Source organism: Hemitrygon akajei, chromosome 9, assembly GCF_048418815.1.
Source record: "Hemitrygon akajei chromosome 9, sHemAka1.3, whole genome shotgun sequence".
Classification (NCBI taxonomy): domain Eukaryota; kingdom Metazoa; phylum Chordata; class Chondrichthyes; order Myliobatiformes; family Dasyatidae; genus Hemitrygon; species Hemitrygon akajei.
In genome coordinates, this window is record NC_133132.1 from 158,519,358 (window position 1) to 158,535,258 (window position 15,901).

Genomic DNA, 15,901 nt, shown 5'->3' on the forward strand with positions numbered 1-15,901 from the left:
TAGGAGATCTAGGCCTCATATGGAGCCAGTGATCATTAATGGAGAATGTGTGGAGCAGATTAAGACCTACAAGTATCTGGGAGTAAAGTTAGACGAGAAGCTAGACTGGACTGCCAACACAGATGCCTTGTGCAGGAAGGCACAGAGTCGACTGTACTTCCTTAGAAGGTTGGCGTCATTCAATGTCAGTAGTGAGATGCTGAAGATGTTCTATAGGTCAGTTGTGGAGAGCGCCCTCTTCTTTGTAGTGTCGTGTTGGGGAGGAAGCATTAAGAAGAGGGACGCCTCACGTCTTAATAAGCTGGTAAGGAAGGCGGGCTCTGTCGTGGGCAAAGTACTGGAGAGTTTAACATCGGTAGCTGAGCGAAGGGCGCTGAGTAGGCTACGGTCAATTATGGAAAACTCTGAACATCCTCTACATAGCACCATCCAGAGACAGAGAAGCAGTTTCAGCGACAGGTTACTATCGATGCAATGCTCCTCAGACAGGATGAAGAGGTCAATACTCCCCAATGCCATTAGGCTTTACAATTCAACCGCCAGGACTTAAGAACTTTTTAAAAGCTATTATTAATGCTTTTTGAGATAGTGATTTAGATGCATATCATAGTTTTACTGAGTTAAGTATTGTATGTAATTACCGGTAGTTTTGCTACAACAAGTGTATGGGGCATTGGAAAAAAGGTTGAATTTCCCCATGGGGATGAATAAAGTATCTATCTATCTATCTATCTATCTACAGAAAAGTATCACACAAGTATTATCATGGAGTTGTCTAATCATTGCAAACACAATAAACCATCCTTTAAATAAAGTATGTTCGTCTCAGCACAGTTTTGGACTCCCTGCTGAGGCTTGCAGTGCAGTAAAATGCTGGCTGCAGAACAACTACATTACTTAGCAGCCTACTTGAAGTTGGTCTGCTGTCCACATTTGAAGCAGGTTAATCCTGCGTCAGAATGCCTGTGCTAATCAAATTTAATACCCCAAAGTTGAATATATTTATATCTTTTTTATTATAAAAACTGTCTCTGAATGCAATAAAATACTTGGAGGACTGTTTAATATATTTTAATGTAGTGTAACATTATGGTTGCATTCACTTGTAGAAATTACCAGCTTTGTTTCTGCCAACTCTTGGATAGATAATATTAAATTAAGCAGCAATGTTAAGAAGATTGTACAGTGCCTTGTCTGAAAGCTTGTAGTGTGAGCAGTAAGTGTCCTGAAAATTTAGCACATGGCAGGTTGTCTTCGGTTCAATCTGTTAATGTTTCTCCTAATACACTTTTAAATTCTATCTATAGAAGGAGAAATTAATAGCATGATGAAATTCTTCATTGGGGTGTTTTATGAGAGTACACTGTGCTATTTACTCGTACTTTTCTTTTGTTCAATTATTTTAAATCTCATTCTTCTTTCCTTTCTATGTAGAAATTGGGACAAGAGAGACGCTGATCGTCAAATTATGCTAAATATTTTGATTTCTCTGTTTTCAAATTGATTCATATTTTACTGTGGTTCTATACTATACTGAAAGCAGGAACTCCATTCAAAGGAAGGAATGTGAAATAATCAGTAAAATCTCTGGTTATAATTCACCACAATAAATAAAATCTGAATACATATTTTTAAGAAAATCAGTAGTTTAGATTGAGTTTTGTTGGTTCCACTGCCCCGTTTTACACTTTCTAACCTTGTACTGAAAAATTAGCAGAAAGTGAATATTTAGTGTGAGGAAAACCACATTTGAACAAATTATACATACAGGTCCTTTTGTCAGTTTTTCAGACACAGTTTATTGCTGCAGTTCAGAGCTGAATGATGAATGGAAATTTTCCATCAAATAATTTTGTAATTTTAGGAACCAGTAGATATTCAAAAGCTGACACTTCCGCAGGCTATTAAAATGAAATTATGCAAAGTTAAACATGGTAGCATTTGATTCCTTATCAACTCGTACTCAAAAATAGATTAAAATTGTGGTGCTTCTCTTCATTATCTGGGTTTGCTTAAGCTGCAATAAAGTATCACAGAAGCTATTATCACTGAGCCATGGAATTGCGCAACGCAGAAATGGGCCTTTTGGCCCACATACCTGTACCAACTCTTTACCCAGATGCAATTATCTCATTTTCTGACATTAGATACATTCTTTCTATCCATTTCTATTTACATTCTTTATATCCTTTATACCTAAATGCCCCTTAAACACAGTGATTGTATCTGACACCATGGCAGTAAACTCGTCAGCCACTGTCTGTGTGAAACAATCCCCTCAAGTCCCCTTTAAAGCCCATTCCTCTCCCCTTAAACCGATCTCTCCCCTTTTACTTTTAATAACCCATATAGTCAGTGTAACTATTTACACACAAAATAAGGATGTTTCTGTGATCAGTTCAAATTCTAATCTCACTTGTTTCTGTAAAGTGTGTCAGTCAAGAATTTACATTGCCAACTGAAGCCGCTTTGCTCATCTCTGAAAAGCAAGTTGTCACATTCCTTAATAGTTTACATCTGTGTGCCTCAAGGCCTCATGGACCTCATGAATTTAAATTTATGTTTTACTTCTAACTCATCAGTCTTACTCATTATGAGTACTGTAAGCAGACAACTCCATTCTAGGTACAAATATCTGATTTTAACCCTCTCAGTGCAAACGTGTAAACTCTTCATTTTTCTTCATTTTACACAGATTTGTCAGCACTGGCTGGCTCAGTGCTTTTGGAACTATTTGAACTGGACAGAAATTGGACATTATATTGCCATCTGTGTAATCTTGGGCCCTGACTATCAGGTTTACATGTGCATTGCTGTACTGAAACATTTGCAGCAGGACATTCTGCATCACATGCAAACTCAAGATCTTCAGATTTTTCTTAAGGTATGCGTGGCTATTAAAATATCTGAAAGATAAATGAACCTGGCCTGAAAGTAATTAGCAACACCAAATAAATGTTCCTTTGTGCACATCAAGCAAGCCTTGATTATGATTATTTATTTGTCTCTCTGGTTGATTGAACACAATTCCTATTATAAAAATATTAAAAATATAAATATTTGACTGCAGTCAATTTAGATTGATGGTGTCCTTTGTTAAAAATCATTGAGCCATTAGTATTATTGTCTGTCAGTGTAATTTGTTTGAGATCATGTCTTTCTATTGATATAAATATAATTGGTCTGCTGTTTGAAATCATTCTACAAGCCTGCTGAAATGTTACTCTTCAAAGAATGAATCAAAGTGAAGGTTGAGCCCTTTGGTAGAACTAATAGGGCAGATTGCTCGACCCTATTGTTGACAAATGAAATACAATGTTGATACTATGTTCCTTATCCTGCCTTTGTGTAAAATTTTCTACTTGACTGGTATTTGCAGTGGTCATTGGGGGAGTTAGAAATCTGAGCTAGTAAAATGATGTAAAGGCAGCAGAAGACTTACACAGAATATATTCTATTTCTGGAGGCAAAGATAAGAGATTTTCTTTTTGAATGTTCATTCCTGATTACGAAGCATCTAAGAAGTGGAATACAACGTGCTGCTCTCAATTGTCCACACAAAATTTCTGAAACTGATTTGTTTCCAATAAATGTGGTATGTTTTAAAGAACATTACAGCACAATACCATACACAGATGCCTTGTGCAGGAAGGCACAGAGTCGACTGTACTTCCTTAGAAGGTTGGCGTCATTCAATGTCTGTAGTGAGATGCTGAAGATGTTCTATAGGTCAGTTGTGGAGAGCGCCCTCTTCTTTGTAGTGTCGTGTTGGGGAGGAAGCATTAAGAAGAGGGACGCCTCACGTCTTAATAAGCTGGTAAGGAAGGCGGGCTCTGTCGTGGGCAAAGTACTGGAGAGTTTAACATCGGTAGCTGAGCGAAGGGCGCTGAGTAGGCTACGGTCAATTATGGAAAACTCTGAACATCCTCTACATAGCACCATCCAGAGACAGAGAAGCAGTTTCAGCGACAGGTTACTATCGATGCAATGCTCCTCAGACAGGATGAAGAGGTCAATACTCCCCAATGCCATTAGGCTTTACAATTCAACCGCCAGGACTTAAGAACTTTTTAAAAGCTATTATTAATGCTTTTTGAGATAGTGATTTAGATGCATATCATATTTTTTACTGAGTTAAGTATTGTATGTTATTAGTTTTGCTACAACAAGTGTATGGGACATTGGAAAAAAAAAAGTTGAATTTCCCCATGGGGATGAATAAAGTATCTATCTATCTATAAGACATAGGAGCAGAATTAGGCTATTTGGCCCATCGAATCTGCTCTACCATTCAATCATGGCTGATCCTTTTTTTCTCTCCTCAGCCTCAATCCTCACCTTCTCCCCATAACCTTTGATTCAGTGTCCAGTCAAGAATCTATCAAGCTCTTCCTTAAATACACCCAATGGCCTGGCCTCCACAGCTGCCTGTAGTAATAAATTCCACAAATTCACCACCTTCTGATTAAATAAATTTCTTTGCATCTGTTTTAAATGGATGCCCCTGTATCCTGATGCTGTGCCCTCTTGTCCTAGATTTTTCCACCATGGGAAACATCCTTTCCACATCCACACTGTCTAGGCCTTATAACATTCAAAAGGTTTCAGTGAGTACAGATGCAGAGCCATCAAACGCTCCTCATATGGTAACCCTTTCATTCCCGGAAACATCCTTGTGAACCTCCTCTGAACCCTCTCCAATGCCAGCACATCATTTCTCAGATGAGGAGCCCAAAGCTGTTAACAGTACACAAGGTGAATCCTCACATTGCCTTATAAAGCCTCAGCATCACATCCCTGCTCTTGTATTCTAGACCTCTTGAAATGAATGCTAACATTGCATTTGCCTTACTCACGACCAACTCAACCTGCAAGTTAACCTTCAGGGTGTCCTGCACAAGGATTCCCAAGTCCCTTTGCATCTCATATTATTGAATTTTCTCCCCATTTAGAAAATAATCTGCACATTTATTTCTACTACCAAAGTGCATGGCCATGAATTTTCCAACATTGTATTTCATTTATCACTCTCTTACCTATTCTCCTTTTCTGTCTAAGTCCACCTGGTGCCCACCTGTTTCCTCAACACTACCTGCCCCTCCACCAATCTTGGTATCATCTGCAAACTTGGCAACAGTTATCTAAATCATTGATACACAGTATAAAACGAAGCAGTCCCAATACAAACCCCAGTGGAACACCACTAATCACTGGCAGCCAACCAGAAAAGGATCCTTTTATTCCCAGTCAGTGCCTCCTACCAATCAGCCAATGCTGTAACCATGCCAGTAACTTTCCTGTAATGCCATGGGCTCTTAACTTGGTAAGCAGCATCATGAGTGGCACATTGTCAAAGGCCTTCTGAAAATCCAAATATACAACAACCACTACATCCCCTTTACCTATCTAATGTGTAATCTCCTCAAAGGATTCCAACAGGTTCGTCAGGCAAGATTTTCCCTGAAGTTAAACCATGCTGACTTTGTCCTATCTTGTCCTCTGTCAACATGTACTCCATAATCTCATCCTTAACAATTGACAACAACATCTTCCCAACCACTGAAGTCTATAATTTCCTTTCTGCTGCCTTCCTCCTTAGATGCGTATCATATTTTTTACTGAGTTAAGTATTGTATGTAATTAGTTTTGCTACAACAAGTGTATGGGACATTGGAAAAAAAGTTGAATTTCCCCATGGGGATGAATAAAGTATCTATCTATCTATCTATCTATCTATCTAAAGAGTGGAGTGACATTTGCAATTTTCCAGTCCTCTGGTCCTCTGGCAACTTTCCAGTACCAGAGTCCAATGATTCTTGAAGGATCATTACTAATGCCTCCACAATATCTACTGCTACCTCTTTGAAAACTCTAGGGTGCCATTCATCTGGACCGGGTGACTTATGTACCATTAGGTCTTTCAGCTTTTTGAACGTCTTCTCTCTTGTAATAGTAACCACACTCACTTCTCTTCCCTCACACCCTTCAACATCTGGCACACTGCTAGTGTCTTGCACAATGAAGACTGATGCAAAATATTCATTTAGTTCATCTGCCATCTCCTTCTCTCCTGTTGTTATTTCTCTGGTCTCATTTTCCAGCCGCCCTATTTCCACTCTCACCTCTCTTATTTTTTTACATACTTGAAAAAGCTTATACTATCCGCTTTGATATTATTTGCTAGCTTGCTTTCATATTTCATCTTTTCCTTCCTAATGATTCTTATAGTCGCTTTCTGTAGGCTTTTAAAATCTTCCCAATCATAGAAACATAGAAAACCCACAGCACAATACAAGCCCTTCGGCCCACATTGCTGTGCCCAAACATGTACTTACTTTAGAAATTACCTAGGGTTACCCATAGCCCTCTATTTTTCTAAGCTCCATGCACCTATCCAAGAGCCTCTTAAAAGATCCCATTGCATCCGCCTCCACCACCGTCGCCGGCAGCCCATTCCGCACACTCACCACTCTGCGTAAAAAAAAACTTACCCCTAACATCTCCTATCTTCCCATTAATTTTTGTTTGAGAGAGAAGGGCAGGAGTCAGAGGCTAGAGAGCACCCCTGTGGCTGTACCCCTTGACAATAAGTACTCACTGTAGGGAAAGGAAGAGGATGGCAGCAGTGTTACAGGACTCTAGGGGATTGGACAGGTGATTCTGTGGACATAGGAAAGAAGCACAGATGGTAGTTTGCCTCCCAGGTGCCAGGGTCTGGGATGTTTCTGATCATGTCCAAGATATCCTGCGGTGGGAAAGAGTACAGCCAGAGGTCGTGGTACATATTGTTACCAACAACATAGGCAAGAAAAGGGAGGAGGTCCTGAAAGCAGATTACAGGGAGTTAGGAAGGAAGCTGAGAAGCTGGACCACGAAGGTAGTCATCTCTGGATTACTGCCTGTGCCATGTGACACAGAGTATAGGAATAGAGTGAGGTGGAGGATAAATGCGAGGCTGAGGGATTGGAGCAAAGTGCAGGGATTCATATTTCTGGATCATTGGGACCTCTTTTAGGGCAGAAGTGACCTGTAAAAAAGGGCAGGTTGCACTTGAATCCCAGGGGGACCAATATCTTGCCGGGGAGGTTTGCTAAAGCTATTGGGGAGAGTTTTAACTAGGATTGCTGGGGGGGTGGGAACCAAAATGAAGAGACAGAGGAAGAGGTGGTTGGCTCACAAACAGAGAAAGCTTGGAGACAGTATGAAAAGGAGGATAGGCAGGTGATCGAGAAGGGACACGCTCAGACCGATGGTTTCAGATGTATCTATTTTAATGCAGGGAGTATTATGAACAAAGTGAATGAGCTTAGAGCGTGGATCAGTACTTGGAGCTATGATGTTGTGGCCATTAGAGACTTGGATGGCTCAGGGGCAGGAATGGTTACTTTGAGTGCAAGTATGTTAAAAGCAAGAGGATAAGACGTGAGAGAATAGTGTGAAAGTGGAAAAGTGTGTATGGAATCAGAGGGACTTAATGAGTACTTTGCTTCAGTATTCACTACAGAAAAGGATCTTGGTGATTATAGGGATGACTTACAGTGGATTGAAATGCTTGAGCATGGACATATCAAGAAAGAGGATGTGCAGGAGCTTTCGGAAAGCATCAAGTTGGATAAGTCTCCGAGACCGGACGAGATGTATCCCAGACTACTGTGGAAGGCGAGGGAGGAGCTTGCTGAATCTCTGGCGATGATCTTTGCATTATCAATGGGGACGTGAGAGGTTCCGGAGGATTAGAGGGTTGCTGATGTTGTTCCATTATTCAAGATAGTGAGTAGAGATAGCACAGGAAATTATAGATCAGTGAGTCTTAATTAAGTGGTTGGTAAGTTGATGGACAAGATCCTGAGAGGCAGCATTCATGAACATTTGGAGAGGCATAATATGATTAGGAATAGTCAGCATGGCTTTGTCAAAGGCAGGTCATGCCTTACGAGCCTGATTGAATTTTTTGAGGATATGAGTAAACACATTGATGATGGCAGAGCTGTAGATGTAGTCTACATGGATTTCAGCAAGGCATTTGACAAGGTACCCCGTGCACGGCTTATTGAGAAAGTAAGGAGGCATGGGATCCAAGGGGACATTGCTTTGTGGATCCAGAGCTGGCTTGCCCACAGAAGGCAAAGAGTGGTTGTAGATGGGTCATATTCTGCATGGAGGTCGGTGACCAGTGGTGTGCCTCAGGGATCTGTTCTGGGACCCCTATTCTTCATGCATTTTATAAATGACCCAGATGAAGAAATGGAGGGATGGGTTAGTAAATTTGCTGATGACACAAAGGTTGGAGGTGTTGTGGATAGTGTGCAGGCTGTCAGAGGTTACAGCAGGACATTGATAGGATGCAAAAATGGGCTAAGAAGTGGCAGATGGAGTTCAACCCAGATAAGTGTGAGGTGGTTCATTTTGGTAGGTCAAATATGATGACAGAATATAGTATTAATGGTAAGACTCTTGGCAGTGTGGAGGATCTTGGGGTCCGAGTCCATAGGACACTCAAGGCTGCTGTGCAGATTGAATCTATGGTTAAGAAAGCATATGGTGCATTGACCTTCATCAATCATGGGATTGAGTTTAGAAGCTGAGAGGTAATGTTGCAGCTATACAGGAGCCTGGTCAGACCCCACTTGGAGTACTGTGCTCAGTTCAGGACGCCTCACTACAGGAAGGATGTAGAAACCATTGAACCGGTGCAGAGAAGATTTACAAGGATGCTGCCTGGATTGGAGAGCATACCTTACGAGAATAGGTTGAGTGAACTCGGCCTTTTCTCCTTGGAGTGACAGAGGATGAGAGGTGAGCTGATAGAGGTGTATAAGATGATGAGAGACATTGATCATGTGGATATCACAAGAGGGCATAGTTTTAAGGTGCTTGGAAGTAAGTACAGAGGAGATATCAGGGGTACGTTTTTACGCAGAGAGTGGTGAGTGTGTGGAATGGGCTGCTGGCGACGGTGGTGGAGGCATACGATAGGGTCTTTTAGGAGACTCCCGGACAGGTATATAGAGCTCAGAACAATAGAGGGCTATGGGTAACCCTAGGTAATTTCTCAGGTAAGGACAAGTTCGGCATAACTTTGTAGGCTGAAGGGCCTGTGTTTGGCCTGTATTGCGCTGTAGGTTTTCTTTGTTTCTGTGTTTTGTTGTAAGCCCTCTCTTTTGCTTTTACATTAGCTTTGACTTCCCTCGTCAGCCACAGTTGTACTATTTTTGTATACTGTTTGATATTTCTTTGTTTTTGGAATACATCTGTCTTGCATCTTCCTCATTTTTTCTGAGAACCTCACACCATTGCTGCTCTGGTGTCATCCCTGCCAGCATCTCCTTCAAATTTACTTTGGCCAACTCCTTTCTCACACCATTGTAAGTTCCTTTACTCCACTGAAATACTGCTACATCAGACTCTACATTCTCCCTATCAAAATTCAAGTTAAACTCAATCATATTGTGTCAACAGGCTCCCAAGGGTTCTTTTACCTTAAGCTCTCTAATCACCTCCGGTTCATTACGTAACACTCATCCACTGTAGCTGATCATCCAATAGACTCGACATTAAACTTCTCTAAAAAGTCCTCTCATAGGCATTCATTCAACAAACTCACTGTCTTGAGATCCATTTCCAAACTGATTTTCCCAATCGACCTGCATGTTAAAATCTCCCATGACTATCATAACACATGCCTTTTTGACACGACTTTTCTATTTCCTGTTGCAATCTGTGGTACACATCCCCACTGCTGCTGGGAGGCCTGTAGATAACTGCCGTCAGGCTCCTTTATAACCATATAACAATTACAGCACGGAAACAGGCCATCTCGGCCCTTCTAGTCCGTGCCGAACACTTACTCTCACCTAGTCCCACCGACCTGCACTCAGCCCATAACCCTCCATTCCTTTCCTGTCCATATTCCTATCCAATTTTACTTTAAATTACAATACCGAACCTGCCTGTACCACTTCTACTGGAAGCTCGTTCCACACAGCTACCACTCTGAGTAAAGAAATTCCCCCTCGTGTTACCCATATAATTTTGCCCCCTAACTCTCAACTCATGTCCTCTTGTTTGAATCTCTCCTACTCTTAATGGAAAAAGCCTATCCACATCAACTCGATCTATCCCCCTTACAATTTTAAATCAAGTCCCCCTCAACCTTCTACACTCCAAAGAATAAAGACCTAACTTGTTCAACCTTTCTCTGTAACTTAGGTACTGAAACCCAGGTAACATTCTAGTAAATCTCCTTTGTACTCTCTCTATTTTGTTGACATCTTTCCTATAATTCGGTGACCAGAACTGTACACAATACTCCAAATTTGGCCTTATCCATGCCTTGTACAATTTTAACATTACATCCCAACTCCTATAATCAATGCTCTGATTTATAAAGGTCAGCATACCAAAAGCTTTCTTCACCACCCTATCTACATGAGATTCCATGTTCAGGGAACTGTGCACCATTATTCCTAGATCACTCTGTTCTACTGCATTCTTCAATGCCCAACCATTTTCCATGTATGTCCTATTTTGATAACTCTTACTAAAATATAGAACCTCACAGTTATCAGCATTAAACTCCGTCTGCCATCTTTCAGCCCACTCTTCTAACTGGCCTAAATCTCTCTGCAAGCTTTGAAAACCTACTTCACTATCCACAACGCCACCTATCTAAGTATCATCTGTATACTTACTAATCCAATTTACTACCCCATCATCCAGATCATTAACGTATATGACAAACAACATTGGACCCAGTACAGATCCCTGAGGCACACCACTAGTCACCGGCCTCCAACCTGACAAACAGTTATCCACCACTACTCTCTGGCATCTCCCATCCAGCCACTGTTGAATCCATTTCACTACTTCAATATTAATACCTAACAATTGAAACTTCCTAACTAACCTTCCATATGGAACCTTGTCAAAGGCCTTTATGAAGTCGACATAGACAACATCCACTGCCTTATCTTCGTCAACTTTACTAGTAACCTCTTCAAAAAATTAAATAATGCAGTTTCTTAACTCAACCCACAAGGATTCAATATCTTTCAATCCTATGTCACATCTTTCTACTGATTTGATGTGATTCATTACCAGCAGAGCCACACCATCCCCTCTGCCGACCTTCCTATTCTTCCGATACAAAAGGTAACTAATATCAAAGAAGTTACTAAAAGTCTTTTTAAGTATATAAAGAGTAATAGAGAGTTTGAGAGTAGATATAGGACCAATAGAAAGTGACGCTGGAGATATTGTAATGAGAGTCACCTAGATGGTAGAGGAACTGAATGCGTATTTTGCATCAGTCTTCACATTGGAAGACATCTGCAGTATACCGGACATTCAAGAGTGTCAGGGAAGTGATGTATGTGCAGTGAAAATTACAACTGAGAAGGTGCTCAGGAAGCTTAATGGTCTGAGGGTGGATAAATCTCCTGGACCTGATGGAGTACACCCTTGGGTTCTGAAGGAAGTAGCTGCAGAGATTGTGGAGGCATTAACAATGATCTTTCAAGAATCGATAGATTCTGACATTGTACCAGATGACTGGAAAATTGCAAATGTTACTCCACTGTTTAAGAAGGGTAGGAAGCAGCAGAAAGGAAACTATAGACCAGTTACCCTGACATCAGTGGTTGGGAAGTCATTGGAATCGATTGTTAGGAATGAGATTATGGAATACCTGGAGGCACGTATCAAGATTGGTCAAAGGCAGCATGGTAATCCTGCCTGACTAACCAACTGCAATTTTTTGAGGAAATTACAAGTAGCATAGACAAATGAGATGCAGTAGATGTGGTGTACTTAGATTTTCAGAAGGCCTTTGACAAGATGCCACACATGAGGCTGCTTAGCAAGATAAGAGCCCATGGAATTACAGGGAAGTTACTAGTGTGGGTGGAGCATTGACTGGTCGGCAGAAAACAGAGAGTGGGAATAAAGGGATCCTAATCTGGTTGGTTGCCGGTTACCAGTGGAGTTCCACAGGGGTCGGTGTTGGGACTGCTGCTTTTTATGATGTATGTCAATGATTTGGACTATGGGATTAATGGATTTGTGGCTAAATTTGCCAATGATACAAAGATCGGTGGAGGAGTGGGTAGTGTTGAGGAAACAGAGAGCCTGCCGAGAGACTTAGATAGTTTAGGGGAATGGGCAAGAAGTGTCAAATGAAATACAATGTTGGAAAGTGTATGGTCATGCACTTTGGTGGAAGAAATAAATGGGCAGACTATTATTTAGATGGGGTGAGAATCCAAAATGCAGAGATGCATAGGGACTTGGGAGTCCTTTTGCAGGATATCCTGAAGGTTAATCTCCAGGTTGAGTCGGTGGTGAAGAAGGCGAATGCAATGTTGGCATTCATTTCTAGAGGCATAGAATATAAGAGCAGGGACGTGATGATGAGGCTGTATAACCATATAACAATTACAGCATGGAAACAGACCATCTCGGCCCTTCTAGTCCATGTCGAACGCTTACTCTCACCTAGTCCCTCCTACCTGCACTCAGCCCATAACCCTCCATTCTTTTCCTGTCTATATACCTATACTTTTTTTTTTAATGACAAAATTGAACCTGCCTGTACCACTTCTACTGGAAGCTTGTTCCACACAGCTACCACTCTCTGAGTAAAGAAGTTCCCCCTTGTGTTACCCCTAAACTTTTGCCCCTTAACTCTCAACTCATGTCCTCTTGTTTGAATCTCCCCTACTCTCAATGGAAAAAGCCTATCCACGTCAACTGGATCTATCCCCCTCATAATTTTAAATACCTCTATCAGGTCCCCCCTCAACCTTCTACGCTCCAAAGAATAAAGACCTAACTTGTTCAACCTTTCTCTGTAACTTAAGTGCTGAAACCCAGGTAACATTCCAGTAAATCTCCTTTGTACTCTCTCTATTTTGTTGACATCTTTCCTATAATTCAGTGACCAGAACTGTACACAATACTCCAAATTTGGCCTCACCAATGCCTTGTACAATTTTAACATTACATCCCAACTCCTATACTCAATGCTCCGATTTATAAAGGCCAGCATACCAAAAGCTTTCTTCACCACCCTATCCACATGAGATTCCACCTTCAGGCAACTATGCACCTGTCATAATGGGGGCGTTGGGAATGGACCCAAATGCAGGACACAGACACTGAAGTACTAGGAACAGGACAGGACAAACTAAAGGACGGGACAGGTCACAGGCTAGGCTGGGGAAGCAGGACCAGGACAAGGGACTGGGAAGAAGGAGCCTGGGCATGGACTCCGAGCCTACACAAGGTCCCAGAACCTGGGTCGTGACTCAGGCTCGGACCCCAAACCAGGCAAAGACATGACGAGGCCTGGGTTCTTGAGGCTGGAATAACTCAGAGGCTGGAGCTTGGAGGCAGACTAGGAACTGTACATCAACATAGAGCCGGGACTTCTCCTTCAACAAGCCAGGACTCCTCTTTAACAAGACACTAACATGAGACTGGACAGTACATAGACATAGAGCCGGGACTTATCCTTCAACAAACCGGGACTCAACTTCCACACCACACCAAGGTGGGGCAGGTCCATCCATTTGGTAACAGCAGGACAGCCAGACTTATCCACGGGGCAAGGACAAGAAGAGACAAACACCAAAGAACAACAGACAGTTCCATCTCTGCATCGGGGTTGTTCCAAGTCACAGTTACAGCCAGCAAGCTTGGCTGGCTATGGAAATAACCAGATCCCTACCTAGCTCAGAGTGGCTGACGGCTACCCAGCTGGCCCGGGAAACAGCTGAATCCATACCACAATGACAGCTCCAACTACTGACAGGAAGGCTCCAAGAAGCAATGGTTCTCCAACACAGCCTAAAGATTGCAAGTGGCCATTCTAGCCTTCCACCAGCCATTTGCTCCCAGGGAATCTTGGCAAGACAAACCCCCCAACCACACTCAATCCCAGGGCCACTTATATTCCCAGCCCTAAGATGAGCATCAGGTGTTTATGATTAAGTTCAACTGAAACAAGGGACAGCCGGAGGACCTGGAGTCCGGAGTCCGCAGACCAGACCGTGAACCAAAATGCAGACTTCAGACCAGACCATGACAGCACCATTATTCCTAGATCACTCTGTTCTACTGCATTCCTCAATGCCCTACCATTTACCGTGTATGTCCTATTTTGATTATTCCTACCAAAATGTAGCAGCTCACACTTATCAGCATTAAACTCCATCTGCCATCTTTCAGCCCACTCTTCTAACTGGCCTAAATCTCTCTGCAAGCTTTGAAAACCTACTTCATTATCCACAACACCACCTATCTTAGTATCATCTGCATACTTACACCCCATCATCCAGATCATTAATGTATATGACAGACAAAATTGGACCTAGTACAGATTCCTAAGGCACATCACTAGTCACCGGCCTCCAACCTGACAAACAGTTATCCACCACTACTCTCTGGCATCTCCCATCCAGCCACTGTTGAATCCAGTTCACTACTTCGATATTAATACCTAACAATTGAACCTTCCTAACTAACCTTACGTGTGGAACCTTGTCAAAGGCCTTACTGAAGTTGATATAGACAACATCCACTGCTTTACGCTCGTCAACTTTCCTAGTAACCTCTTCAAAAAATTCAATAAGATTTGTCAAACATGACCTTCCACGCACAAGTCCATGTTGACTGCTCCTAATCAGACCCTGTCTATCCAGATAATTATATATGCCATCTCTAAGAATATTTTCCATTAATTTACCCACCACTGACGTCAAACTTACAGGCCGATAATTGCTAGGTTTACTCTTAGAACCCTTTTTAAACAATGGAACCACGTGAGCAATATGCTAATCCTCCAACACCATCCCCGTTTCTAATGACATTTGAAATATCTCTGTCAGAGCCCCTGCTATTTCTACACTAACTTCCCTCAAGGTCCTAGGGAATATCCTGTCAGGGTCTGGAGACTTATCCACTTTTATATTCTTTAAAAGCTCTAGTACTTTGTCTTCTTTAATCATCATAGTATCCATAACTACCCTACTTGTTTCCCTGACCTTACACAATTCAATATCTTTCTCCTTAGTGAATACCAATGAAAAGAAATTGTTCAAAATCTCCCTCATCTCTTCTGGCTCCACACATAGCTGTCCACTCTGATTCTCTAAGGGACCAATTTTATCCCTCACTATCCTTTTGCTATTAATATAACTGTAGAAACCCTTTGGATTTATTTTCACCTTACTTGCCAAAGCAACCTCATCTCTTCTTTTAGCTTTTCTAATTTCTTTCTTAAGATTCTTTTTACATTCTTTATATTCCTCAAGCACCTCATTTACTCCATGCTGCCTATATTTATTGTAGATCTCTCTCTTTTTCCGAACCAAGTTTCCAATATCCCTTGAAAACCATGGCTCTCTCAAATATCTGCTATCTCCTTACAAATTTGCTTCTCCAATTCTCGCTCCCCATTAGGTGGTCTATAATACATCCCTATAAGTGTTACTACACCTTGCCCATTCCTCAATTCCACCCAAATAGTCTCCTTAGATGAGCCCTCTAATCTATCCTGCCAAAGCACCGCTGTATTATTTTCTCGGACAAGCAACGCAACACTTCCCGCTCTTGCCCCTCCGATTCCATCACACCTGAAGCAACGAAATCCAGGAACATCCACTCCTGCAACCATGTTTCACTAATAGCTACAACATCATATTTCCAGGTATCAATCCATGCTCTAAGCTCATCCACCTTTCTTACAATGCTCCTAGCATTAAAATAGATGCATTTAAGAAACTCTCCACCTCTTCCTCTCTGTTTATCCCTAACGGTGCAAACAACTTTATTATCTTTTTCTTCCTTCTCCCCTACATCTTCGGTTTGAGTGCTCCCCTTCTCTATCACCTGCCTATCCTCC

At 41.7% G+C, this 15,901-nt stretch overlaps 1 protein-coding gene across 3 annotated transcripts in view; it reads left to right on the forward strand.

The window, feature by feature from the left end:
* Window positions 1–15,901, forward strand: part of tbc1d32 (TBC1 domain family, member 32) — a 220,380-nt gene that overhangs the window by 194,979 nt on the left and 9,500 nt on the right. For all 3 annotated transcript variants that reach the window (XM_073057379.1, XM_073057381.1, XM_073057380.1), the window contains one exon: window positions 2,696–2,884. In XM_073057379.1, coding sequence (XP_072913480.1) covers window positions 2,696–2,884 — 189 coding nt within the window. The remainder of the gene's footprint in view (window positions 1–2,695; window positions 2,885–15,901) is intronic.